Below are 24627 nucleotides of genomic sequence, written 5' to 3' on the forward strand. Positions count from 1 at the left end.
CCCTTGAGAGCTTCCAATTCGACTCACAGGAGAAAGTAAAATGAATTGTGTAAATTACTAATTATTTCAGCTGTAAATGGTTCAACGAGTCTCTTGAAATATTCTGTTCAACTGCATTTCTTTTAGTAAAAAAAAAGGATTTAAATGCATAAAAATATACCAAATATGTAGTATCTTAGTACATATGCACTCACTTTAATTTTTTATTTTTTTCTTAATTTGTTCTGGAATTTCTTGTTATTCAAAGTGTCAAAATATCATGTGGTGCGACTGTCCGGTCATGATAAATCTTTAAATTGACTCTAAAACTATTCAAATTAATTTTCTGCCCTATTTTGGTTTTATTGTAGTCCTGTATAAAATTTCACACTATTTCTATTTTTATTTTCATCATAATATTCATGCAGACCTTGCCTGATGATGCCCATTTTATGAAATATCATGCGGTGAAAATCCTTAATATACGTCTCTACAAACTCATTGACACTCACACTATTTCCAGAAGCTTGCAATTTTCTCATGCTTTTATCACATGATTACAGTATTTTTTTTATCAATTAATTCCCAGAAAAAATTACATAAAAATTGGTCAGAAATTAGATATTGTATTGATATTGTATTTATACATGGAAGTGCAAATTAGGGCACATGAACGTTGAAATAGCTTTTTTCCCGCCAAAAATATGTTGCCCACTTGAGATCAAACTGGTATTTGACCCCTGAGCAAAAATTAGTTCATTTCTATTTTCTCACTCCGTGTTTCTCCAGCTTCTTACTGGTGCGATTACATGATGCCGGAGCAAGTGACGGCCTTTCAGGCTCAGAGTTTTCACAAGCTGAGGCGAGCATGCCTGCGTCGTGGGGCGCTCTTTAAGGACCCCCTGTTTCTTGCCACCGAGCAGTCACTGTTCTACAAAAGGAAACCTCCACCAGGGCTGATCTGGAAGAGGCCAAAGGTGAGCGGAAAACATAAAACTCTTTTTCCAGATATGTTTAGGTAGGTTTCAAACTTTTTTTAAGGAAATTTACTTGACTTAAATATCACCTTTTTACAGAAACTTATTTGAACAGTTAATATCTCTTTTTAGCCCTGTCTTTAAATATATGTTGTGTTATGTTGTTTTGAAAATGTATAGTTCATGATATATTTCATGAATTGTTCCAGGAAGTCCTGAAGTGATCCATAGATCACATTTTGATCACTTTTACGGTATTTGGAGGGAATTTTGGGGAAAAAAATGGCAAAATATTACATTTTTGGAAAATGCTCCCATTTGCAAATACAAACACCGATTTGCGTCACAATGTGAAATGGGAAAAACGGAAATTGGAGCGTTACCGCCTCCTACAGAGTGAAGACAATTTAATATGTGGAAAAAAAGAAACAAAAAATGTTTGAAATTTTTAATGAACTTCTGTTTTGGCCTCTCAATCAAAAAAGTCAATGAGACGCATGCTTTATTTTTTATCGGTTTTTTTGTTTGTGTTATTATGAAATTGGTCAAATCTTAAAAGTAGTGGAGCTACTACTACTACTACTACGACAACTCCAGCATTGTTTTTGAATGTGTTTATAGTAAAAAAAAACATATTTATGGTTTTTGTTGTTGTACTAAGTTTATATCTCAACAGTACATTTCTGTCTAAACAAATAAAAAATAATGCATCAATAGTATAAAATTCACTGTTATATTATGTCTTTATATGAACTTGAGGCGGCACAGCGAAGGCGGTGCAGCAAAGGCGGCACGGCAAACGCAAGGCAGATTGCCAAAGGCGGTGCAATTTGGTAAAGGCGGCGCGGCAAAGGCGGCACAGGAAGAGGTGGCGCGGCAAGGGTGGCGCGGCGAAGGCGAGGGCCATTTATTGCCTCTTGCGGCTATATTTATTATTACTTTGAGATTTACTTTGATCTCCTGACATGTTTTGACTGGCAATTGTTAGTCTTCCTCAGAGGCATCTACTGATTACTTTGATGTGTCCTGCAATTGTCTCTGGTCTTCGGAGAGAAAGGACTTGTGTTCACTCGCTCCGATAACACGACCTTGGGAGATTAACGCGCAGAGGAGCTGCTTGGAGTTTTTCTTCATGAGGAACCTTCCGGAGGAGCTGGATGGAATTTTACTTCACCGAGAAGTTGCATGGAGTTTTTATTCACGAGGATGGAGTTTTTCCTTCATGAGTACGCACGTAGGAGCTGCATGGTGTTTTACTTCACGCAAGAGTGCGCGGATTAGTTGCATGGAGTTTTTCTTCACGGAGGTGCGCGCGGAGGAGCTGCAATAAGTTTTTTTCCTTGGAAGAGCTGCACAGAGTTTTTCTTCATGAGGAACACGCGTAGGAGTTTCAAGGAGTTACTCTTCACGGAGGAGCTGCTTGTAGTTTTTCTTAACGGAGGAGTTGCGCAGAGTTTTTCTTCACGGAAGAGCTGAATGAAGTTTTTCTTCATGAAGAATGCGCGGAGCAGCTGCATTGAGTTATTTTTTACCGGCGGAGCACGCAGAGGAGCTGCATGGAGTTGTTCTTCACAGAGGAGCATGCGTAGGAGCTGCATGGAGTTTTTCTTCACTGAGGAGCTGCTTGGAGTTTTTCTTCATGAGGAATGCGCGGCGGAGCTTCAAGGAGTTTCTCTTCACAGAGGAGCGCACAGAGGAGCTGCATGGAGTTATTCTTCACAGAGGAGCGCACAGAGGAGCTGTATGGAGTTTTTCTTCACGGAAGAGCACGCGGAGGAGCTGCATGAAGTTTTTCTTCACTGAGGAGCTGCTTGGAATTTTTCTTCATGAGGAATGCGCGGCAGAGCTTCAAGGAGTTACTCTTCACGGAGGAGCTGCACAAGGTTTTTTTTACACGGAGGAGCTGCATCAATTTTTTCTTCATGGAAGAGTGCGCGGAGGAGCTGCATGGAGTTTTTCTTCATGAGGAATTCGCAGAGGAGCTTCAAGGAGTTACTCTTCACGGAGGAGCTGCATGGAGTTTTTCTTAATGGAGGAGTTGCACAGAGTTTTTCTTCACTGCATGGAGTTTTTATCCATTAGGAACGCGCAGAGGAGCTGTTTGGAGTTTTTATTCATGAGGATTGCGCGCAGCAGCTGCATGGAGTTATTCTTCACGGAGGAGCGCGCAGAGGAGCTGCATGGAGTTATTCTTCACTGAGGAGCTGCTTGGAGTTTTTCTTCATGAGGAATGCGCGGTGGAGCTTTAAGGAGTTACTATTCACGGAGGAGCTGCTTGGAGTTTTTCTTCACGGAGGAGCTGCATGGAGTTTTTTTTCACAGAGGAACGCACGGAGGAGCTGCATGGAATTTTACTTCACCGAGAAGTTGCATGGAGTTTTTATTTACGAGGATTGAGTTTTTCCTTCATGAGTACACGCGTAGGAGCTGCATGGTGTTTTACTTCACAGAAAAGTGCGCGGATTAGTTGCATTGAGTTTTTTTTCACGGAGCAGCGCGCAGAGGAGCTGCATGGAGTTATTCTTCACAGAGGAGCGCACGGAGGAGCTGCATGGAGTTTTTCTTCACTGAGGAGCTGCTTGGAGTTTTTCTTCATGAGGAGCTTCAAGGAGTTTTTCTTCACTGAGAAGCTCCACAAGGTTTTTTTACATGGAGGAGCTGCATCAATTTTTACTTCATGGAAGAGTGCGCGGAGGAGCTGCATGGAGTTTTTCTTCATGAGGAATTCGCGGAGGAGCTTTAAGGAGTTTTTCTTCACGGAGGAGCTGCATGGAGTTTTTTTTCACAGAGGAACGCACGGAGGAGCTGCATGGAATTTTACTTTACTGAGAAGTTGCATGGAGTTTTTATTTACGAGGATTGAGTTTTTCCTTCATGAATACGCGCGTAGGAGCTGCATGGTGTTTTACTTCACGGAAGAGTGCACGGATTAGTTGCGCAGAGTTTTTCTTCACAGAGGAGCTGCTTGGAGTTTTTCTTCACAGAGGAGCTGAATGAAGGTTTTCTTCATGAGGAATGCGCAGAGGAGCTGCATGGAGTTTTTCTTCACAGAGGAGCTGCATGGAGTTATTCTTCACGGAGGAGCACGCGGAGGAACTGCATGGAGTTTTTCTTCATAAGGAATTCGAGGCGGGGCTTCAAGGAGTTACTCTTCACTGAGGAGCTGCATGGAGTTTTTCTTCATAAGGAATTCGAGGCGGGGCTTCAAGGAGTTACTCTTCACGGAGGAGCTGCATGGAGTTTTTCTTCATGGAGGAGTGCGCGAAGGAGCTGCATGGAGTTTTTCTTCATGAGGAATTCGCGGGGGAGCTTCAAGGAGTTACTCTTCACAGAGGAGCTGCATGGAAGTTTTCTTCACTGAGGAGCTGCGTGGGGTTTTTATCCATTAGGAACGCGCAGAGGAGCTGCTTGGAGTTTTTCTTCATGAGGATTGCGCAGAGGAGCTGCATGGAGTTACTCTTCACGGAGGAGCGCACAGAGGAGCTTCATGGAGTTTTTTTTCACGGAGGAGCTGCACAAGGTTTTTTTACACGGAGGAGCTGCATTAATTTTTTCTTCATGGAAGAGTGCGCGGAGGAGCTGCATGGAGTTTTTCTTCATGAGGAATTCGCGGAGGAGCTTTAAGGAGTTTTTCTTCACGGAGGAGCTGCATGGAGTTTTTTTTCACAGAGGAACGCACGGAGGAGCTGGATGGAATTTTACTTTACCGAGAAGTTGCATGGAGTTTTTATTGACGAGGATTGAAGGTTTTCTTCATGAGGAATGCGCGGAGGAGCTGCATGGAGTTTTTCTTCACAGAGGAGCTGCATGGAGTTATTCTTCACGGAGGAGCACGCGGAGGAACTGCATGGAGTTTTTCTTCATAAGGAATTCGAGGCGGGGCTTCAAGGAGTTACTCTTCACGGAGGAGCTGCATGGAGTTTTTGTTCAAGGAGGAGCTGCACAAGGTGTTTTTACACGGAGGAACTGCATCAATTTTTTCTTCATGAAGGAGTGCGCAGAGGAGCTGCATGGAGTTTTTCTTCGTGAGGAATTCGCGGAGGAGCTTCAAGGAGTTACTCTTCACAGAGGAGCTGCATGGAAGTTTTCTTTACTGAGGAGCTGCGTGGAGTTTTTATCCATTAGGAACGCGCAGAGGAGCTGCTTGGAATTTTTCTTCATGAGGATTGCACAGAGGAGCTGCATGGAGTTACTCTTCACGGAGGAGCGCACAGAGGAGCTTCATGGAGTTTTTTTCACGGAGGAGCTGCACAAGGTTTTTTTACACGGAGGAGCTGCATTAATTTTTTCTTCATGGAAGAGTGCGCGGAGGAGCTGCATGGAGTTTTTCTTCATGAGGAATTCGCGGAGGAGCTTTAAGGAGTTTTTCTTCACGGAGGAGCTGCATGGAGTTTTTTTTCACAGAGGAACGCACGGAAGAGCTGCATGGAATTTTACTTTACTGAGAAGTTGCATAGAGTTTTTATTGACGAGGATTGAGTTTTTCCTTCATGAGTACGCGCGGAGGAGCTGCATGGTGTTTTACTTCACGGAAGAGTGCACGGATTAGTTGCGCAGAGTTTTTCTTCACAGAGGAGCTGGATGAAGTTTTTCTTCATGAGAAATGCGCGGAGGAGCTGCATTGAGTTATTTTTCACGGAGCAGCGCGCAGAGGAGCTGCATGGAGTTATTCTTCACAGAGGAGCGCACGGAGGAGCTGCATGGAGTTTTTCTTCACTGAGGAGCTGCTTGGAGTTTTTCTTCATGAGGATTGCGCGGAGGAGCTGCATGGAGTTATTTTTCACGGAGGAGCGCGTAGAGGAGCTGCATGGAGTTATTCTTCACAGAGCAGCGCACGGAGGAGCTGTAAGGAGTTTTTTTTCACAGAGGAGCACGCGGAGGAGCTGCATGGAGTTTTTCTTCACTGTGGAGCTGCTTGGAGGTTTTCTTCACAGAGGAGGGCACGGAGGAGCTGTATGGTTTTTCGTCATGGAGGAGCACGCGGAGGAGCTGCATGGAGTTTTTCGTCGCGGAGGAGCTGCATGGAGTTTTTCTTTATTGAGGAGCTGCTTGGAGTTTTTCTTCATGAGGAATTCGCGGAGGAGCTTTAAGGAGTTTTTCTTCACGGAGGAGCTGCATGGAGTTTTTTTTCACAGAGGAACGCACGGAGGAGCTGGATGGAATTTTACTTTACCGAGAAGTTGCATGGAGTTTTTATTGACGAGGATTGAAGGTTTTCTTCATGAGGAATGCGCGGAGGAGCTGCATGGAGTTTTTCTTCACAGAGGAGCTGCATGGAGTTATTCTTCACGGAGGAGCACGCGGAGGAACTGCATGGAGTTTTTCTTCATAAGGAATTCGAGGCGGGGCTTCAAGGAGTTACTCTTCACGGAGGAGCTGCATGGAGTTTTTGTTCACGGAGGAGCTGCACAAGGTGTTTTTACACGGAGGAACTGCATCAATTTTTTCTTCATGAAGGAGTGCGCAGAGGAGCTGCATGGAGTTTTTCTTCGTGAGGAATTCGCGGAGGAGCTTCAAGGAGTTACTCTTCACAGAGGAGCTGCATGGAAGTTTTCTTTACTGAGGAGCTGCGTGGAGTTTTTATCCATTAGGAACGCGCAGAGGAGCTGCTTGCAATTTTTCTTCATGAGGATTGCACAGAGGAGCTGCATGGAGTTACTCTTCACGGAGGAGCGCACAGAGGAGCTTCATGGAGTTTTTTTCACGGAGGAGCTGCATGGAGTTTTTCTTTATTGAGGAGCTGCTTGGAGTTTTTCTTCATGAGTAATGCGCGGCGGAGCTTCAAGGAGTTACTCTTCACGGAGGAGCGCACAGAGGAGCTTCATGGAGTTTTTCTTCACTGAGGAGCTGCATTAATTTTTCTTCATGAGGAATTCGCGGAGGAGCTTCAAGGAGTTATTCTTCACAGAGGAGCGCACAGAGGAGCTGCATGGAGTTATTCTTCACAGAGGAGCGCACAGAGGAGCTGTATGGAGTTTTTCTTCACGGAGGAGCACGCGGATGAGCTGCATGGAGTTTTTCTTCACTGAGGAGCTGCTTGGAATTTTTCTTCATGAGGAATGCGCGGCGGAGCCTCAAGGAGTTGCTCTTCACGGAGGAGCTGCACAAGGTTTTTTTTACACGGAGGAGCTGCATCAATTTTTTCTTCATGGAAGAGTGCAAGGAGGAGCTGCATGGAGTTTTTCTTCATGAGGAATTCGTGGAGGAGCTTCAAGGAGTTACTCTTCACGGAGGAGCTGCATGGAGTTTTTCTTAATGGAGGAGTTGCACAGAGTTTTTCTTCACTGCATGGAGTTTTTATCCATTAGGAACGCGCGCAGCAGCTGCATGGAGTTATTCTTCACGGAGGAGCGCGCAGAGGAGCTGCATGAAGTTATTCTTCACTGAGGAGCTGCTTGGAGTTTTTCTTCATGAGGAATGCGCGGCGGAGCTTTAAGGAGTTACTATTCACGGAGGAGCTGCTTGGAGTTTTTCTTCACGGAGGAGCTGCATTGAGTTTTTTTTCACAGAGGAACGCACGGAGGAGCTGCATGGAATTTTACTTTACCGAGAAGTTGCATGGAGTTTTTATTGATGAGGATTGAGTTTTTCCTTCATGAGTACGCACGTAGGAGCTGCATGGTGTTTTACTTCACGGAAGAGTGCACGGATTAGTTGCGCAGAGTTTTTCTTCACAGAGGAGCTGCTTGGAGTTTTTCTTCACAGAGGAGCTGAATGAAGGTTTTCTTCACGGAGGAGCTGCACAAAGTTTTTTTTACACGGAGGAGCTGCATCAATTTTTTCTTCATGGAAGAGTGCAAGGAGGAGCTGCATGGAGTTTTTCTTCATGAGGAATTCGCGGAGGAGCTTCAAGGAGTTACTCTTCACGGAGGAGCTGCATGGAGTTTTTCTTAATGGAGGAGTTGCACAGAGTTTTTCTTCACTGCATGGAGTTTTTATCCATTAGGAATGCGCAGAGGAGCTGCTTGGAGTTTTTATTCATGAGGATTGCGCGCAGCAGCTGCATGGAGTTATTCTTCACAAAGGAGCGTGCAGAGGAGCTGCATGGAGTTATTCTTCACTGAGGAGCTGCTTGGAGTTTTTCTTCATGAGGAATGCGCGGCATAGCTTTAAGGAGTTACTATTCACGGAGGAGCTGCATGGAGTTTTTTTTCACAGAGGAACGCACGGAGGAGCTGCATGGAATTTTACTTTACTGAGAAGTTGCATGGACTTTTTTATTTACGAGGATTGAGTTTTTCCTTCATGAATACGCGCGTAGGAGCTGCATGGTGTTTTACTTCACGGAAGAGTGCACGGATTAGTTGCGCAGAGTTTTTCTTCACAGAGGAGCTGCTTGGAGTTTTTCTTCACAGAGGAGCTGAATGAAGGTTTTCTTCATGAGGAATGCGCGGAGGAGCTGCATGGAGTTTTTCTTCACAGAGGAGCTGCATGGAGTTATTCTTCACGGAGGAGCACGCGGAGGAACTGCATGGAGTTTTTCTTCATAAGGAATTCGAGGTGGGGCTTCAAGGAGTTACTCTTCACGGAGGAGCTGCTTGGAGTTTTTCTTCACGGAGGAGCTGCACAAGGTGTTTTTACACTGAGGAGCTGCATCAATTTTGTTTTCATGGAGGAGTGCGCGGAGGAGCTGCATGGAGTTTTTCTTCGTGAGGAATTCGCGGAGGAGCTTCAAGGAGTTACTCTTTACGGAGGAGCTGCATGGAGTTTTTCTTAATGGAGGAGTTCCACAGAGTTTTTCTTCACAGAGGAGCTGCATGGAAGTTTTCTTCACTGAGGAGCTACGTGGAGTTTTTAGGAACGCGCAGAGGAGCTGCTTGGAGTTTTTCTTCATGAGGATTGCGCAGAGGAGCTGCATGGAGTTACTCTTCACGGAGGAGCGCACAGAGGAGCTTCATGGAGTTTTTTTCACGTAGGAGCTGCACAAGGTTTTTTTACACGGAGGAGCTGCATTAATTTTTTCTTCATGGAAGAGTGCGCGGAGGAGCTGCATGGAGTTTTTCTTCATGAAGAATTCGCGGAGGAGCTTTAAGGAGTTTTTCTTCACAGAGGAGCTGCATGGAAGTTTTCTTCACTGAGGAGCTGCGTGGAGTTTTTATCCACGAGGAATGCGCAGAGGAGCTGCTTGGAGTTATTCTTCACGGAGGAGCACGCGGAGGAACTGCATGGAGTTTTTCTTCATAAGGAATTCGAGGCGGGGCTTCAAGGAGTTACTCTTCACGGAGGAGCTGCATGGAGTTTTTCTTCACGGAGGATCTGCACAAGGTGTTTTTACACGAAGGAGCTGCATCAATTTTTTCTTCATGGAGGAGTGCGCGGAGGAGCTGCATGGAGTTTTTCTTCGTGAGGAATTCGCAGAGGAGCTTCAAGGAGTTACTCTTCACGGAGGAGCTTCATCAATTTTTTCTTCATGAGTATTGCGCGGAGGAGCTGCATAGAGTTATTCTTCACGGAGGAGCGCGCAGAGGAGCTGCATGGAGTTACTCTTCACAAAGGAGCGCACGGAGGAGCTGTAAGGAGTTTTTCTTCACTGAGGAGCTGCTTGGAATTTTTCTTCATGAGGAATGCGCGGCGGAGCTTTAAGGAGTTACTATTCACGGAGGAGCTGCTTGGAGTTTTTCCTAACGGCGGAGCTGAATGAAGTTTTCCTTCATGAGGAATGCGCGGCGGAGCTTCAAGGAGCTTTTCTTCATCGAGAAGCTCCACAAGGTTTTTTTACATGGGGGAGCTGCATCAATTTTTACTTCATGGAAGAATGCGTGGAGGAGCTGCATGGAGTTTTTCTTCATGAGGAATTCACGGAGGAGCTTTAAGGAGTTTTTCTTCACGGAGGAGCTGCATGGAGTTTTTTTTCACAGAGGAACGCACGGAGGAGCTGCATGGTGTTTTACTTCACGGATGAGTGCACGGATTAGTTGCGCAGAGTTTTTCTTCACAAACGAGCTGCTTGGAGTTTTTCTTCACAGAGGAGCTGAATGAAGGTTTTCTTCATGAGGAATGCGCGGAGGAGCTGCATGGAGTTTTTCTTCACAGAGGAGCTGCATGGAGTTATTCTTCACGGAGGAGCACGTGGAGGAACTGCATGGAGTTTTTCTTCATAAGGAATTCGAGGCGGGGCTTCAAGGAGTTACTCTTCACGGAGGAGCTGCATGGAGTTTTTCTTCACGGAGGACCTGCACAAGGTGTTTTTACACGGAGGAGCTGCATCATTTTTTTCTTCATGGAGGAGTGCGCGGAGGAGCTGCATGGAGTTTTTCTTCGTGAGGAATTCGCGGAGGAGCTTCAAGGAGTTACTCTTCACGGAGGAGCTTCATCAATTTTTTCTTCATGAGTATTGCGCGGAGGAGCTGCATAGAGTTATTCTTCATGAGTATTGCGCGGAGGAGCTGCATAGAGTTATTCTTCACGGAGGAGCGCGCAGAGGAGCTGTAAGGAGTTTTTCTTCACTGAGGAGCTGCTTGGAATTTTTCTTCATGTGGAATGCGCGGCGGAGCTTTAAGGAGTTACTATTCACGGAGGAGCTGCTTGGAGTTTTTCCTAACGGCGGAGCTGAATGAAGTTTTTCTTCATGAGGAATGCGCGGCGGAGCTTCAAGGAGTTTTTCTTCATCGAGAAGCTCCACAAGGTTTTTTTACATGGAGGAGCTGCATCAATTTTTACTTCATGGAAGAGTGCGCGGAGGAGCTGCATGGAGTTTTTCTTCATGAGGAATTCGCGGAGGAGCTTTAAGGAGTTTTTTTTCACGGAGGAGCTGCATGGAGTTTTTTTTCACAGAGGAACGCACGGAGGAGCTGCATGGAATTTTACTTTACTGAGAAGTTGCATGGACTTTTTATTCATGAGGATTGAGTTTTTCCTTCATGAATACGCGCGCAGTAGCTGCATGGTGTTTTACTTCACGGAAGAGTGCACGGATTAGTTGCGCAGAGTTTTTCTTCACAGAGGAGCTGCTTGGAGTTTTTCTTCACAGAGGAGCTGAATGAAGGTTTTCTTCATGAGGAATGCGCGGAGGAGCTGCATGGAGTTTTTCTTCACAGAGGAGCTGCATGGAGTTATTCTTCACGGAGGAGCACGCGGAGGAACTGCATGGAGTTTTTCTTCATAAGGAATTCGAGGCGGGGCTTCAAGGAGTTACTCTTCACGGAGGAGCTGCATGGAGTTTTTCTTCACGGAAGAGCTGCACAAGGTGTTTTTACACGGAGGAGCTGCATCAATTTTTTCTTCATGGAGGAGTGTGCGGAGGAGCTGCATGGAGTTTTTCTTCGTGAGGAATTCGCGGAGGAGCTTCAAGGAGTTACTCTTCACGGAGGAGCTGCATGGAATTTTACTTTACCGAGAAGTTGCATGGAGTTCTTATTGACGAGGATTGAGTTTTTCCTTCATGAATACGCGCGTAGGAGCTGCATGGTGTTTAACTTCACGGAAGAGTGCACGGATTAGTTGCGCAGAGTTTTTCTTCACAGAGGAGCTGAATGAAGTTTTTCTTCATGAGGAATGCGCGGAGGAGCTGCATTGAGTTATTTTTCACGGAGCAGCGCGCAGAGGAGCTGCATGGAGTTATTCTTCACAGAGGAGCGCACGGAGGAGCTGCATGGAGTTTTTCTTCACTGAGGAGCTGCTTGGAGTTTTTATCCATGAGGAACGCGCAGAGGAGCTGCTTGGAGTTTTTCTTCATGAGGATTGCGCGGAGGAGCTGCATGGAGTTATTTTTCACGGAGGAGCGCGTAGAGGAGCTGCATGGAGTTATTCTTCACAGAGGAGCGCACGGAGGAGCTGCATGGAGTTTTTCTTCACTGAGGAGCTGCTTGGAGTTTTTATCCATGAGGAACGCGCAGAGGAGCTGCTTGGAATTTTTCTTCACGGAGGAGCACGCGGAGGAGCTGCATGGAGTTTTTCTTCACTGTGGAGCTGCTTGGAGTTTTTATCCATGAGGAACGCGCAGAGGAGCTGCTTGGAGTTTTTCTTCACAGAGGAGCTGCTTGGAGTTTTTCTTCACAGAGGAGCTGAATGAAGGTTTTCTTCATGAGGAATGCGCGGAGGAGCTGCATGGAGTTTTTCTTCACAGAGGAGCTGCATGGAGTTATTCTTCACAGAGGAGCACGCGGAGGAGCTGCATGGAGTTTTTCTTCACTGTGGAGCTGCTTGGAGGTTTTCTTCACAGAGGAGCGCACGGTGGAGCTGTATGGTTTTTCGTCATGGAGGAGCACGCGGAGGAGCTGCATGGAGTTTTTCGTCGCGGAGGAGCTGCATGGAGTTTTTCTTTATTGAGGAGCTGCTTGGAGTTTTTCTTCATGAGGAATGCGCGGCGGAGCTTCAAGGAGTTACTCTTCACGGAGGAGCGCACAGAGGAGCTTCATGGAGTTTTTCTTCACTGAGGAGCTGCATTATTTTTTCTTCATGAGGAATTCGCGGAGGAGCTTTAAGGAGTTACTCTTCACGGAGGAGCTGCATGGAGTTTTTCTTCACAGAGGAGCTGCATGGAAGTTTTCTTCACTGAGGAGCTGCGTGGAGTTTTTATCCACGAGGAATGCGCAGAGGAGCTGCTTGGAGTTTTTCTTCATGAGGATTGCGCGGAGGAGCTGCATGGATTTATTTTTCACGGAAGAGCGCGTAGAGGAGCTGCATGGAGTTATTCTTCATAGAGCATCGCACGGAGGAGCTGTAAGGAGTTTTTCTTCACGGAGGAGCACGCGGAAGAGCTGCATAGAGTTTTTCTTCACTGTGGAGCTGCTTGGAGTTTTTATCCATGAGGAACGCGCAGAGGAGCTGCTTGGAGTTTTTCTTCACAGAGGAGCTGAATGAAGGTTTTCTTCATGAGGAATGCGCGGAGGAGCTGCATGGAGTTTTTCTTCACAGAGGAGCTGCATGGAGTTATTCTTCACGGAGGAGCACGTGGAGGAACTGCATGGAGTTTTTCTTCATAAGGAATTCGAGGCGGGGCTTCAAGGAGTTACTCTTCACGGAGGAGCTGCATGGAGTTTTTCTTCACGGAGGACCTGCACAAGGTGTTTTTACACGGAGGAGCTGCATCAATTTTTTCTTCATGGAGGAGTGCGCGGAGGAGCTGCATGGAGTTTTTCTTCACTGAGGAGCTGCTTGGAGTTTTTCTTCATGAGGAACGTGCGGCGGAGCTTCAAGGAGTTTCTCTTCACAGAGGAGCTGTATGGAGTTTTTCTTCACGGAGGGGCTGCTTGGAGTTTTTCTTCAAGTGGAATGCGCGGCGGAGCTTCAAGGAGTTTCTCCTCACGGAGGAGCGCACAGAGGAGCTTCATGGAGTTTTTCTTCACGGAGGAGCTGCACAAGGTTTTTTTACACGGAGGAGCTGCATCAATTTTTACTTCATGGAAGAGTGCGCGGAGGAGCTGCATGGAGTTTTTCTTCACTGAGGAGCTGCTTGGAGTTTTTCTTCATGAGGAATGCGCGGCGGAGCTTCAAGGAGTTTCTCTTTACAGAGGAGCGCACAGAGGAGCTGCATGGAGTTATTCTTCACAGAGGAGCGCACAGAGGAGCTGTATGGAGTTTTTCTTCACGGAGGAGCACGCGGAGGAGCTGCATGGAGTTTTTCTTTCACTGAGGAGCTGCTTGGAATTTTTCTTCATGAGGAATGCGCGGCGGAGCTTCAAGGAGTTACTCTTCACGGAGGAGCTGCATGGAGTTTTTCTTAATGGAGGAGTTGCACAGAGTTTTTCTTCACTGCATGGAGTTTTTATCCATTAGGAACGCGCAGAGGAGCTGCTTGGAGTTTTTATTCATGAGGATTGCGCGGCGGAGCTTCAATGAGTTACTCTTCACGTTGGAGCTGCATGGAGTTTTTCTTCATGAGTAAATTGCGGAGGAGCTTCAAGGAGTTACTCTTCACGGAGGACCTGCATGGAGTTTTTCTTAACGGAGGAGTTACGCAGAGTTTTTCTTCACAGAGGAGCTGCATGGAAGTTTTTTTCACTGAGGAGCTGCGTGGAGTTTTTATCCATGAAGAACGCGCAGAGGAGTTTCTTGGAGTTTTTCTTCATGAGGTTTGCGCGGAGGAGCTGCATGGAGTTATTTTTCACAGAGGAGTGCGCAGAGGAGCTGCATGGAGTTTTTCTTCACGGAGGAGCTGCATGGAGTTTTTTTTCACAGAGGAACGCACGGAGAAGCTGCATGGAATTTTACTTTACCGAGAAGTTGCATGGAGTTTTTATTTACGAGGATTGAGTTTTTCCGTCATGAGTACGCGCGTAGAAGCTGCATGGTGTTTTACTTCACAGAGGTGCGCGCGGAGGAGCTGCAATAAGTTTTTTTCCACGGAAGAGCTGCACAGAGTTTCAAGGAGGAGCTTCAAGGAGTTACTCTTCACGTTGGAGCTGCATGGAGTTTTTCTTCATGAGTAAATTGCGGAGGAGCTTCAAGGAGTTACTCTTCACGGAGGACCTGCATGGAGTTTTTCTTAACGGAGGAGTTACGCAGAGTTTTTCTTCACAGAGGAGCTGCATGGAAGTTTTTTTCACTGAGGAGCTGCGTGGAGTTTTTATCCATGAAGAACGCGCAGAGGAGTTTCTTGGAGTTTTTCTTCATGAGGTTTGCGCGGAGGAGCTGCATGGAGTTATTTTTCACAGAGGAGTGCGCAGAGGAGCTGCATGGAGTTTTTCTTCACGGAGGAGCTGCATGGAGTTTTTCTTCACGGAGGAGCTGCATGGAGTTTTTCTTCACGGAGGAGCTGCATGGAGTTTTTTTTCACAGAGGAACACACGGAGAAGCTGCATGGAATTTTACTTTACCGAGAAGTTGCATGGAGTTTTTATTTACGAGGATTGAGTTTTTCCTTCATGAGTACGCGCGTAGAAGCTGCATGGTGTTTTACTTCACAGAGGTGCGCGCGGAGGAGCTGCAATAAGTTTTTTTCCACGGAAGAGCTGCACAGAGTTTCAAGGAGGAGCTTCAAGGAGTTACTCTTCATGGAGGAGCTGCTTGGAGTTTTTCTTAACGGAGGAGTTGCGCAGAGTTTTTCTTCACAGAGGAGCTGAATTAAGTTGTACTTCATGAGCAATGCGCGGAGGAGCTGCATTGAGTTATTTTTCACGGAGGAGCGCGCAGAGGAGCTGCATGGAGTTTTTCTTCACTGAGGAGCTGCGTGGAGTTTTTCTTCATAAGGAATGCGCGGCGGAGCTTCAAGGAGTTACTCTTCACGGCGGAGCTGCATAGAAGTTTTCTTAACTGAGGAGCTGCTTGGGGTTTTTATCCATGAGGAACACGCAGAGGAGCTGCTTGGAGTTTTTCTTCACGGAAGAGCACGCGGAGGAGCTGCTTGGAGTTTTTCTTCACGGAAGAGCACGCGGAGGAGCTGCATAAAGTTTTTGTTCACGGCGGATCGTACGGAGGAGCTGCAATACATTTTTTTCCACGATAGAGCTGCACGTAGTTTTTCCTCATGAGGAATGCACGGAGGAGCTTCAAGGAGTTACTCTTCACGGAGGAGCGCACAGAGGAGCTGCATGGAGTTTTTTTTCACGGAGGAGCTGCACAAGGTTTTTTTTTACAGAGGAGCTGCATCATTTTTTTCTTCATGGAGGAGTGCGCGGAACAGCTGCATGGAGTTTTTCTTTATGAGGAATTCGCGGAGGAGCTTAAAGGAGTAACTCTTCACGGCGGAGCTGCATAGAAGTTTTCTTCACTGAGGAGCTGCTTGGGGTATTTATCCATGAGGAACACGCAGAGGAGCTGCTTGGAGTTTTTCTTCACGGAAGAGCACGCGGAGGAGCTTCATAAAGTTTTTGTTCACGGCGGAGCGTACGGAGGAGCTGCAATACATTTTTTTCCACGATAGAGCTGCACGTAGTTTTTCCTCATGAGGAATGCACGGAGGAGCTTCAAGGAGTTTCTCTTCACTGAGGAGCGCACAGAGGAGCTCTATGGAGTTTTTTTTTCACGGATGAGCTGGATCAATTTTTTATTCACGGAGGAGCGCTGCATGGAGTTTTTCTCCACGGAGGAGCACGCGGCGGAGCTGCTTGGAGTTTTTATACATGAGGAACTTGCAGAGGAGCTGCTTGGAGTTTTTCTTCACGGAAGAGCATGCGGAGGAGTTGCATAAAGTTTTTCTTCAAGAGGAGCGCACAGAGGAGCTGCACTGAGTTTTTTTTTCACGGAGAAGCTGCGCAAGGTTTTTTTTCACGGAGGAGCTGCATCAATTTTTTTTTCACGGAGGACTCCGTGGAGAAGCTGCATGGAATTTTACTTCACCGTGAAGTTGCATGGGGTTTTTATTCATGAGGTTGAAGTTGTTCCTTCATGAGGTACGCGCGGAGGAGCTGCTTGGTGTTTTATTTCACGTAGGAGTGCGCGGATGAGCTCCAAGGAGTTTTTCTTCACGAAGGAGCGCACATAGGAGCTGCATGGAGGTTTTCTGCACTGTGGAGCTGCTTGGAGTTTTTATTCATAAGGAAAGCGCGGAGGAGCTGCTTGGAGTTTTTCTTCACGGAGGAGGAGCTGCATAAAGTTTTTGTTCACGGAGGAGCGCGCGTAGGAGCTTCAAGGAGTTACTCTTGACTGAGGAGCTGCTTGGAGTTTTTTTTAACGGAGGAGTTGCGCAGAGTTTTTCTTCAGGGAGGAGCTGAATGAAGTTTTTCTTCATGAGGAATGCGCGGAGGAGCTGCAATGAGTTATTTTTCACGGAGGATTGCGCAGAGGAGCTGCATGGAGTTTTTGTTCACGGAGGAGCTGCATGGAGTTATTCTTCACAGAGGAGCGTACGGAGGAGCTGTATGGAGTTTTTCTTAATGAGGAATTCGCGTAGGAGCTTCAAGGAGTTACTCTTCACGGAGGAGCTGCATGGAGGTTTTCTTTACTGAGGAGCTACTTGGAGTTTTTCTTCACGGAAGAGCACGCGGAGGAGCTGCATAAAGTTTTTGTTCATGAAGGAGCGTACGGAGGAGCTGCATGGAGTTTTTTTTTTCACGGAGGAGCTTCTTGGAGTTTTTATCATTGAGGAACGTGCACAGGAGCTGCATGTAGGTTTTCTTCATTGAGGAGCTGCTTGGAGTTTTTATACATGAGGAACTTGCAGAGGAGCTGCTTGGAGTTTTTCTTCACAGAGGAGCTGCATGGAGTTTTTATTCATAAGGAAAGCGCAGAGGAGCTGCTTGGAGTTTTTCTTCACGGAAGAGCACACGGAGGAGTTGCATAAAGTTTTTGTTCACGGAGGAACGCGCGGAGGACCTGCAATAAGTTTTTTTCCATTGAAGAGCTGCATGGAGTTTTTCTTCATGAGGAATGCGCGGAGGAGCTTCAAGGAGTTATTCTTCACGGAGGAGCTGCGTGGAATTTTACTTCACCGAGAAGTTGCATGGGGTTTTTATTCACGAGGATAGAGTTTTTCCTTCATGAGGTACGTGCGTAGGAGCTGCATGGTGTTTTATTTCACGAAGGAGTGCGCGAATTAGCTGCATGGAGTTTTTTTCACAGAGGAACGCACGGAGGCGCTGTCTGGAATTTTTCTTTGGGGAGGATTTTCCCTCAAGAAAGAACTCGTAGGAAACATTAGTAAATGCCTCTGAGGAAGACTGACAGTTGGCAGTCAAAACACATCCTCAAAATGAGATCAAAGAAATTGTAAATTCAGGCCTTAGCCTTTGTTCATTGCCATGTGAGGGTTTTATCACCTTAAGGGACAAATGTTGCTTCCTTTCTTTGTGTCCCAGAGAAGGGTCGTTAAGTAATCATGTGACATCTGAGAACTTTGTGAAAGATATAAGCTTCTCTCTCCTGTTCTTGCTTCAAAGTAAATCTGACCCCGGCTTCTCTCACAGGGCTTCTGCCTCAGCCCTGTTCTTTTGATTCTGCTTGTGTTAATAAACTTTGTATTATTATGCAAGCCAGTTTCATCTACGATCCCTTTTTTTTCCACACTACATCTTTTTCATCGTACACATCTCCACCTGGGGAATCCACGACAAAATCAAAGTACATTTCCAAGTGTATTTATTTTGAAGTACATTTCTTGAAAAAAGTTTGTTTGAATAAATGAAACCTTAACATATTATATAAACAAAACAGGACAAAATTAACTTGCCGGTATTGAATCCAGGGACTGCTTTTACATGCGACATGGCAACAGATGTGGTTAATTAAAGCCCTTTCTATTAAAGGAGATGTTTTGGCTCTCTGAATCTGAGCGATTGTGTGAGTACGGAGCTTAGACTCAAATAACCCAGATGTTATTTAGCTTGCTGTTGTTTTTAGTGCGGCTGTTGGTGGGTGCAGAGCATCAGGCAGGTGGACTTAAATAAACTGTGAGGTCACATTCACTGTTGAAGTTTACTTAAGGACAAATTTTTTCTCGTGAGCTTTGGACGGCTGATGGACTTTAACCTTGTTGGGGAGACAAGGTTTTTTAATTTTCGTCTAGTTTGCGAAGGATGTTTTTTATTAGAATGTAAAATAAGTTTTAATGGTTATATTATCCCAATTAAAATCACAAATCATCCATATAAACATGTAGAAAGTTAATAAGTGAAGTCTGGTAATCCACTCAGCCTTCAGCGCTCAACGTTTTGCTTTGGAAAACTCTGCCAGGGTTTTTCCCTAGTCTGGTTCTCCGAATTATGTAATATGTGTGCCAAGTCATCCGAGCTGTAAAAGGGAGGCCCTGCTGGCTGATCCACAGAAAGGGTTAATGCAGAGATTCTTCACCTTAGTGGAGGAACTCAACCCTGCAAACTTAATGCAGTGAATTCACCAAATTGTCCATAATTTGAAAATAAAATAGGATTTCTTTAGAACATTGGGTTATATTTTATTTGGTTTTGTTCAAATTGCTTTTAATTTAGATTTTTTTCAAATTTAGATTTTCCTTTGTTATTGTAATCTATCTTTTAATAAACTAGTTTATTAGTGTCACACATTTTTACTCATTTTCAGCCCTTGAGTTTCATGCCTCAGACCAGTCCAGGTGCTTTATAGTTACCCAGTGCGTCATAATATCAGCCCATTCACACACCAATTGGACAGACAGACTTTAGATCACAAACCATACATTATCAAAATTGTGTAATTACAAATTTACATGTTACATTTTCAATTACGCACTGTTGATTTTATTTTATTTATGTATTTATTTTTGAACATGTCACAAAACATGTCCAAAACACCAAGAATGTTTCAATAAAACCTTTACACATTCAAAAAAGGAGAAGGAAGAAGTCTGATTGATTTAATCTTACTCCTCTTATAACCAGTATAACCAATGTATCTATAAGCAGCTTAAAAATACATACACAAACACACATATGCACCGATATACAGATATTCACATGTACATACAGACCCGTAGCCAGACCTCGGTCTTTTGGGGGGTATGTAAAAAGCATGGGTGGGCACATTTATTATTAGTCTACTTTGTTTTTAGCATCACTGACACAGTTCCATACTCAGATATTTACGGAGGTATTTGATAATTGGCACCAAGTCGGTGTGCTTACACGTTTCTCTTTTTAGCAATGTGCTTTAAAAAAAAAAATGCTATACTACAATGGATCTTGCAGTTTATCCAAGATACACACACACACGTCTGTGTTCAACCACCTTCAGGTAAAGTGGGGGTCCCCGGTTTCTGGAACCTTTCATTTGGGGGTCGCGGGCTGAAAAGGTTGAGAACCACTGGGTTAGAGGTTTCCACAATCCAATGCTGCCTGGTTGAAATGAACATTACAGAACTAGAATGGCTGAACATGGAATCTTTAATGTTTGCGAAATGTAACTTTGAAAAATCATACCACAATTTTTGTTCATGCTGCTTGGAAAGAAAACATGCTTCAAATGGTATGAAGCATGTATTTTATCATAAGCATAGATGTATGCATTCATTTTTTGAACAAGATATATTTAAATCAGCTAAATTCATTTGGGATTCTTAATTTTTTTTTGAAAGTGTGATTGAGTAGGGGCTCAAGGCTGATAAATGATTATGAGAGACAGAGGCTAGCTACAAAGGATTTTCAATATCCTCGAGTAGTGAAATAACCTAAAGATGGGGTCCAAAATAAAAATGAAGAAGTTGCATAACGAAATATTGCTTTAAATCCCACGAAAGAGTTTTCATTATACTACAAATTAAAACAGTGTTTAGAATTTTTCTTATATTCTCACATGCAGTTATGGGCCAGAGAAAAAAGTTTAAAATAAAAAAAGTATTTTTTTCTGATTTCAAGAAACTTACTGAAAAACCAAGTGACTAATCATTAGCGATGTGAACAGTCTATGTACATAGCTCAAAGCTGATCACATTTCAGGGAGCTGAGGTATATACTAAGATATTTACTTACAAAAAGTAAGCTTCCCCAAAAAAACTTTTTTCCCAATTTTGAGGGGCTGACATGTCCACTAAATAAGATGTATAGCAGATATTTCTGTATATTATAACAGATTCACATATGCAGTCAGTTGAAAACAACTGACAGTTTCATTTTTGACTTCATTTGCCTATTAAACTTATCCATTTCTGCCTGTCTAATGCATTCTGCTTCCATTCATCCAGTTCTATATCTTTCCATTTCATATTTCTTTTAGGCACATCCTTAAATCTAAGCCTAGGTCTTCCTTGGTTTCTCATGCCTTCGCTCAACTGTGAGTAGAGCAGCTGTCATGACAAACGCTCATGATCCATTAGTTCTACATGGCCTAACCATCTGTAATGGAGCTGTACTACTTTACCAAGTTTCAGTTTGAAATGAAAATCTGCCTCACTAAATTGGCCATATCTCAAAAAGTGTTAATTCGATCAAACAAAAAATGTACAGTGGGCCTACTGAATAATCACAGAACAATTGGTAAAACTATGAGTTTCTAATGCTGCACCCAAACATCCTCCTGTCACACACACAAACAGATCCTCTAATTTACTACCATAACATGCACTATCCATGCTTTGTGCGACCTTATGATGAATATGATGACACTTTTAGAGAAGGGTGACATCCCGTGTACGGTTACAGCAGCTGACCGCCCTAGAGCAAAGGGTCTACAGGACCACACAGGCAGCAGGACCTGCCTGCTCAGCACAGCTCCAACACCGTCATAAAACTCTGGTGATGCCACCATCGTTCCCAGTGAGCTCAGTGACTGTAGCTGGGTTATGTAATCAAGTCGATCTTAACGCAGATGTATGTGGGACGTGAACCAGGTTTGGTGGAGGATTCTGGATGAACAGGGATCTTTGGATGTGTGGAAAAGCACCAAATTTGAAGAGAAAAACGGGAAAAAAAACAAACTTTTCATGGTATTTATTCATTTATTTAAATTAATTGTACAAATAATAGTATCATATCCAAAAATAAATTACAACATCTTTTCAAAATGATACATTGAAACATGACATTAAATTATGTTGCAAAATTTCAGGAATTTTCAAAGTTGGAAACTTTTCATGTGAATTAACGGAGAATTTTCAAAACTGAAGGTTGGTCCTGAACAGTGATGTTAAATATTGTTGGAAAAATACATTTTAGCATCATCTAAAACAGTGCTTCTCAACCATTTCACCCCGTGACCCCCAAAATACATGTGTCGGAGACCGGGGGCCCCCACTGTACCTGAAGGTGGTTGAACACATACATGAACATTCAAGAACAATCATAAATGTGGTTAAATTGGCCAAAAATAAGTATAATATAATAATATATATATAATAATAATATAAGTAATTTGAAGTATGGTGAAAAGAGGATAACAGTGACAATAATGAGATAACATATGCAACATTAGGTGGAAAAAGTGATGGAAAGAGGTAATAAGTGCCAAAATAGTCTTGAAAGTGGAAAAAATGTTCAGAAAAGGCATCAAAATTAATGTTGATGGAGAAGTGGCAGAAATGAGAATAATGTAGCCAAAATGCATTGAAATGAGCAAAAATATGGCAGGAAAAAGTGATGAAAATAAGTTAAAATAGAAAATGGTTAAAAAAAAAAAAAAGCAAAAATGGGCTCAAATGACATCTGGCAACCCCATCCTAGTGTCTTGCGACCCCAAACGGGGTCCTGACCCCAAGGTTGAGAACCTTGATCGAAAATATCGGCATCAGTTATTTAAAATTACTTACAATTTCCAGTTAAGCCCAATAAATAATTCCCATCAACAGTTGATAGTTTTGAATATTCCCAAAATTATTTAGCTTAAGTTCCTGTGGAAATTTCAGGGGAATTTTCCACCCTTTTTCAACCCTATAGTTCTGTTTAACTTTTCCTCTCATTTCTTCTGATCTATTCCAGGAGATCTGCAAGGATCCACGTCTGTTTGTGGACGGCATCAGCACACGAGACCTGCACCAAGGCAGTCTGGGTAACTGCTGGATGGTGGCGGCCATCTCCTGCCTGGCCTCTGAGCCGTCTTTGTGGAAAAAGGTTCCTTTACTTATTCTTCTTTGAACAACATCATAGTCCCGTTCTCCCAATACCTCCACATCTTCATCTCCTATTTCCAGCAAGTTCATTGTGTGTTCTTTTTTTTGAGTAATATGATATGGTTTAATTTCTTCAAACAACTTTTTTTGGGAAATTTACTTTGAAATTTAGTTTGAACTCCTGACGTGTTTCGCCTGCCAACTGTCAGTCTTCCTCAGAGGCATCTACTGATCACTTTCATGTGTCCTGATGGCTTCTTTCTGGGCGTGGCCAACTTGAGAGTTCAGCCAGCCTGAGAGAAAAGTGAAATGAAAGTGATCAGTAGATGCCTCTGAGGAAGACTGACACTTGGTAGTCGAAACATGTCACGAGATCAAAGTAAACTTCCTGGAAAAAGTTGTTTGAATAATCATCTCTCTCTTTATTCATCAGGTCATTCCTGACCACATGGATCAGGAGTGGAATCCAAAGCGTCCCGATCTGTACGCGGGAATTTTCCATTTCAGGTTTTGGCGGCTCGGTCAGTGGGTGGATGTGGTCGTGGACGATCGGCTGCCGGTCAGCAGTGATGGAGTTCTGCTGTTCTGCCGCTCGGCCACACCCAGAGAGTTTTGGAGCGCCCTGCTGGAGAAGGCTTACGCCAAGTAAGAACTTAAAGACTCCATTTATCAACTCCCTCTGCCGCCTCGCCTTTAGGTTTTTATATTTCAGTATCGGTTTATTTGTTTCAGTCTCTCATGTGTTTAATTTTTTCTTTATATTTCAATTGTGTGTGAACTATGATGTTTAAGTATTTTAGGAGGCTACCAGCCTCATATTTACATGTAAATACTGGGAAGAGAGACATACTTTGTTGCTTTCCAGGGTGTGCATTGCTATGGATCTGATGATACGATACAGTAGATCCCGATACTAAACAGTATGATATATATCGCGAAATCAATAATTACAAATTTCACCTTCACAAGTACAAAGTTGTATGAAATACAGTTTATTTTAATTTTTTCAACTTGCGAGAACAAGTAAATGGTAATTAATTGCAATTCAATTACCAATATAAAAAAAAACAAGTGGTATGTTAATTAAGTTTAACAAATTACATTTTTCAAAAAAGTTTAACTTTTGCTTCTACAACAGATTCTGATTCTGTTAACTTCTTAAAAAAAATTTTTTTTTTTTTTTATTAACCACATACATCTATAATAGTGTCCAGTGTATTTTATGAAAATAAAAGTGCAATCAACTTCCAAACTAAAATGCATTGAGTAGTGATGTAGTTTAACAAGGTCTGATGAGGTTCACTGACACCTCGTTACCAGGTGTTTACGTGCGATGCATATATTAGCTCAATGAATTGGGTTTTTTTTTTCATTAAAAATATGATAAAAAAAATCGATTTGGATATTTTTTGGATCGATACGATAACCACACAGTGAAATATTGTCATACATCGTCCAATTGATTGTTTCTTACACCCTTAGTTTCTTTGTTTATACGGGGGTTATTTTGCTTTAGCTCCATGCCTGGGTCAGCACACACACACACACACACACGCACACACACACACACACACACACACACACACACACACACTTACAATAGACACTGTTTTTAAATGACCCTTAACCTATTACGCCAAACGTATCATATTCCATACATGAGTTTTTCAGCCCTCCACATGAGCAGTGTGATATTTGTTTCCCTGAGTAACCTGATGTATACAATCATGTACATGCGGTGCACAGATAATCCAACAGGGGGTGTAATTCAGTCATTAGAGAGCCTTCCACTGGACGCTACAAGACTCAGGAGTTGGACACAGGTGTTTTTTGAAGAAGAACTAAGCCAAGTTTGAAAAGGTTAAGGTAAGAAAAAGATTTTTTTTTTTTTTACTGAAACATCAATAGGAACAGTTACTGGGTTGATGCAGTGAAAATACTTAAAATTTCATAATCTATGTTTTAGTAAAACCATGTTGAAAATGACGTATCAAATTTGATACAGCAGGTATAGAAGGTCATGTATCTCTAAATCAGTCAATTGTAATTTTATTGTATTTCATGCATTATATGTAACATCAAGCAACATACAGTCTTTTTATTTTTAAATTACATAATTTGGTACATTTAGAGTAAAAAACTAGATATGTAACTTGCTGTATCATGATGATTGATGTCTAGTTTGGTGTTGCTATGATACGATTGCTTGTAACTTCCTTTTCGATTACTGCTTTTCACTAAAAACTGACCAATTAAAAAAAAAAAAATCACAATATGTTTTTGTGTGCATGTGTGTTTTTA

The 24627-nt window shown here is 43.6% G+C and overlaps 1 protein-coding gene across 2 annotated transcripts in view; it reads left to right on the forward strand.

Moving 5' to 3' along the window:
• The window catches only part of LOC114480438 (calpain-5), a 36372-nt gene that overhangs the window by 4615 nt on the left and 7130 nt on the right, over positions 1–24627 (forward strand). For both annotated transcript variants that reach the window (XM_028474566.1, XM_028474567.1), the window contains exons 4-6: positions 769–956; positions 22196–22327; positions 22760–22971. In XM_028474566.1, coding sequence (XP_028330367.1) covers positions 789–956; positions 22196–22327; positions 22760–22971 — 512 coding nt within the window. In that variant the 5' untranslated portion in view covers positions 769–788. The remainder of the gene's footprint in view (positions 1–768; positions 957–22195; positions 22328–22759; positions 22972–24627) is intronic.

Source organism: Gouania willdenowi, chromosome 18 (genome assembly GCF_900634775.1).
Source record: "Gouania willdenowi chromosome 18, fGouWil2.1, whole genome shotgun sequence".
Classification (NCBI taxonomy): Eukaryota; Metazoa; Chordata; class Actinopteri; order Blenniiformes; family Gobiesocidae; genus Gouania; species Gouania willdenowi.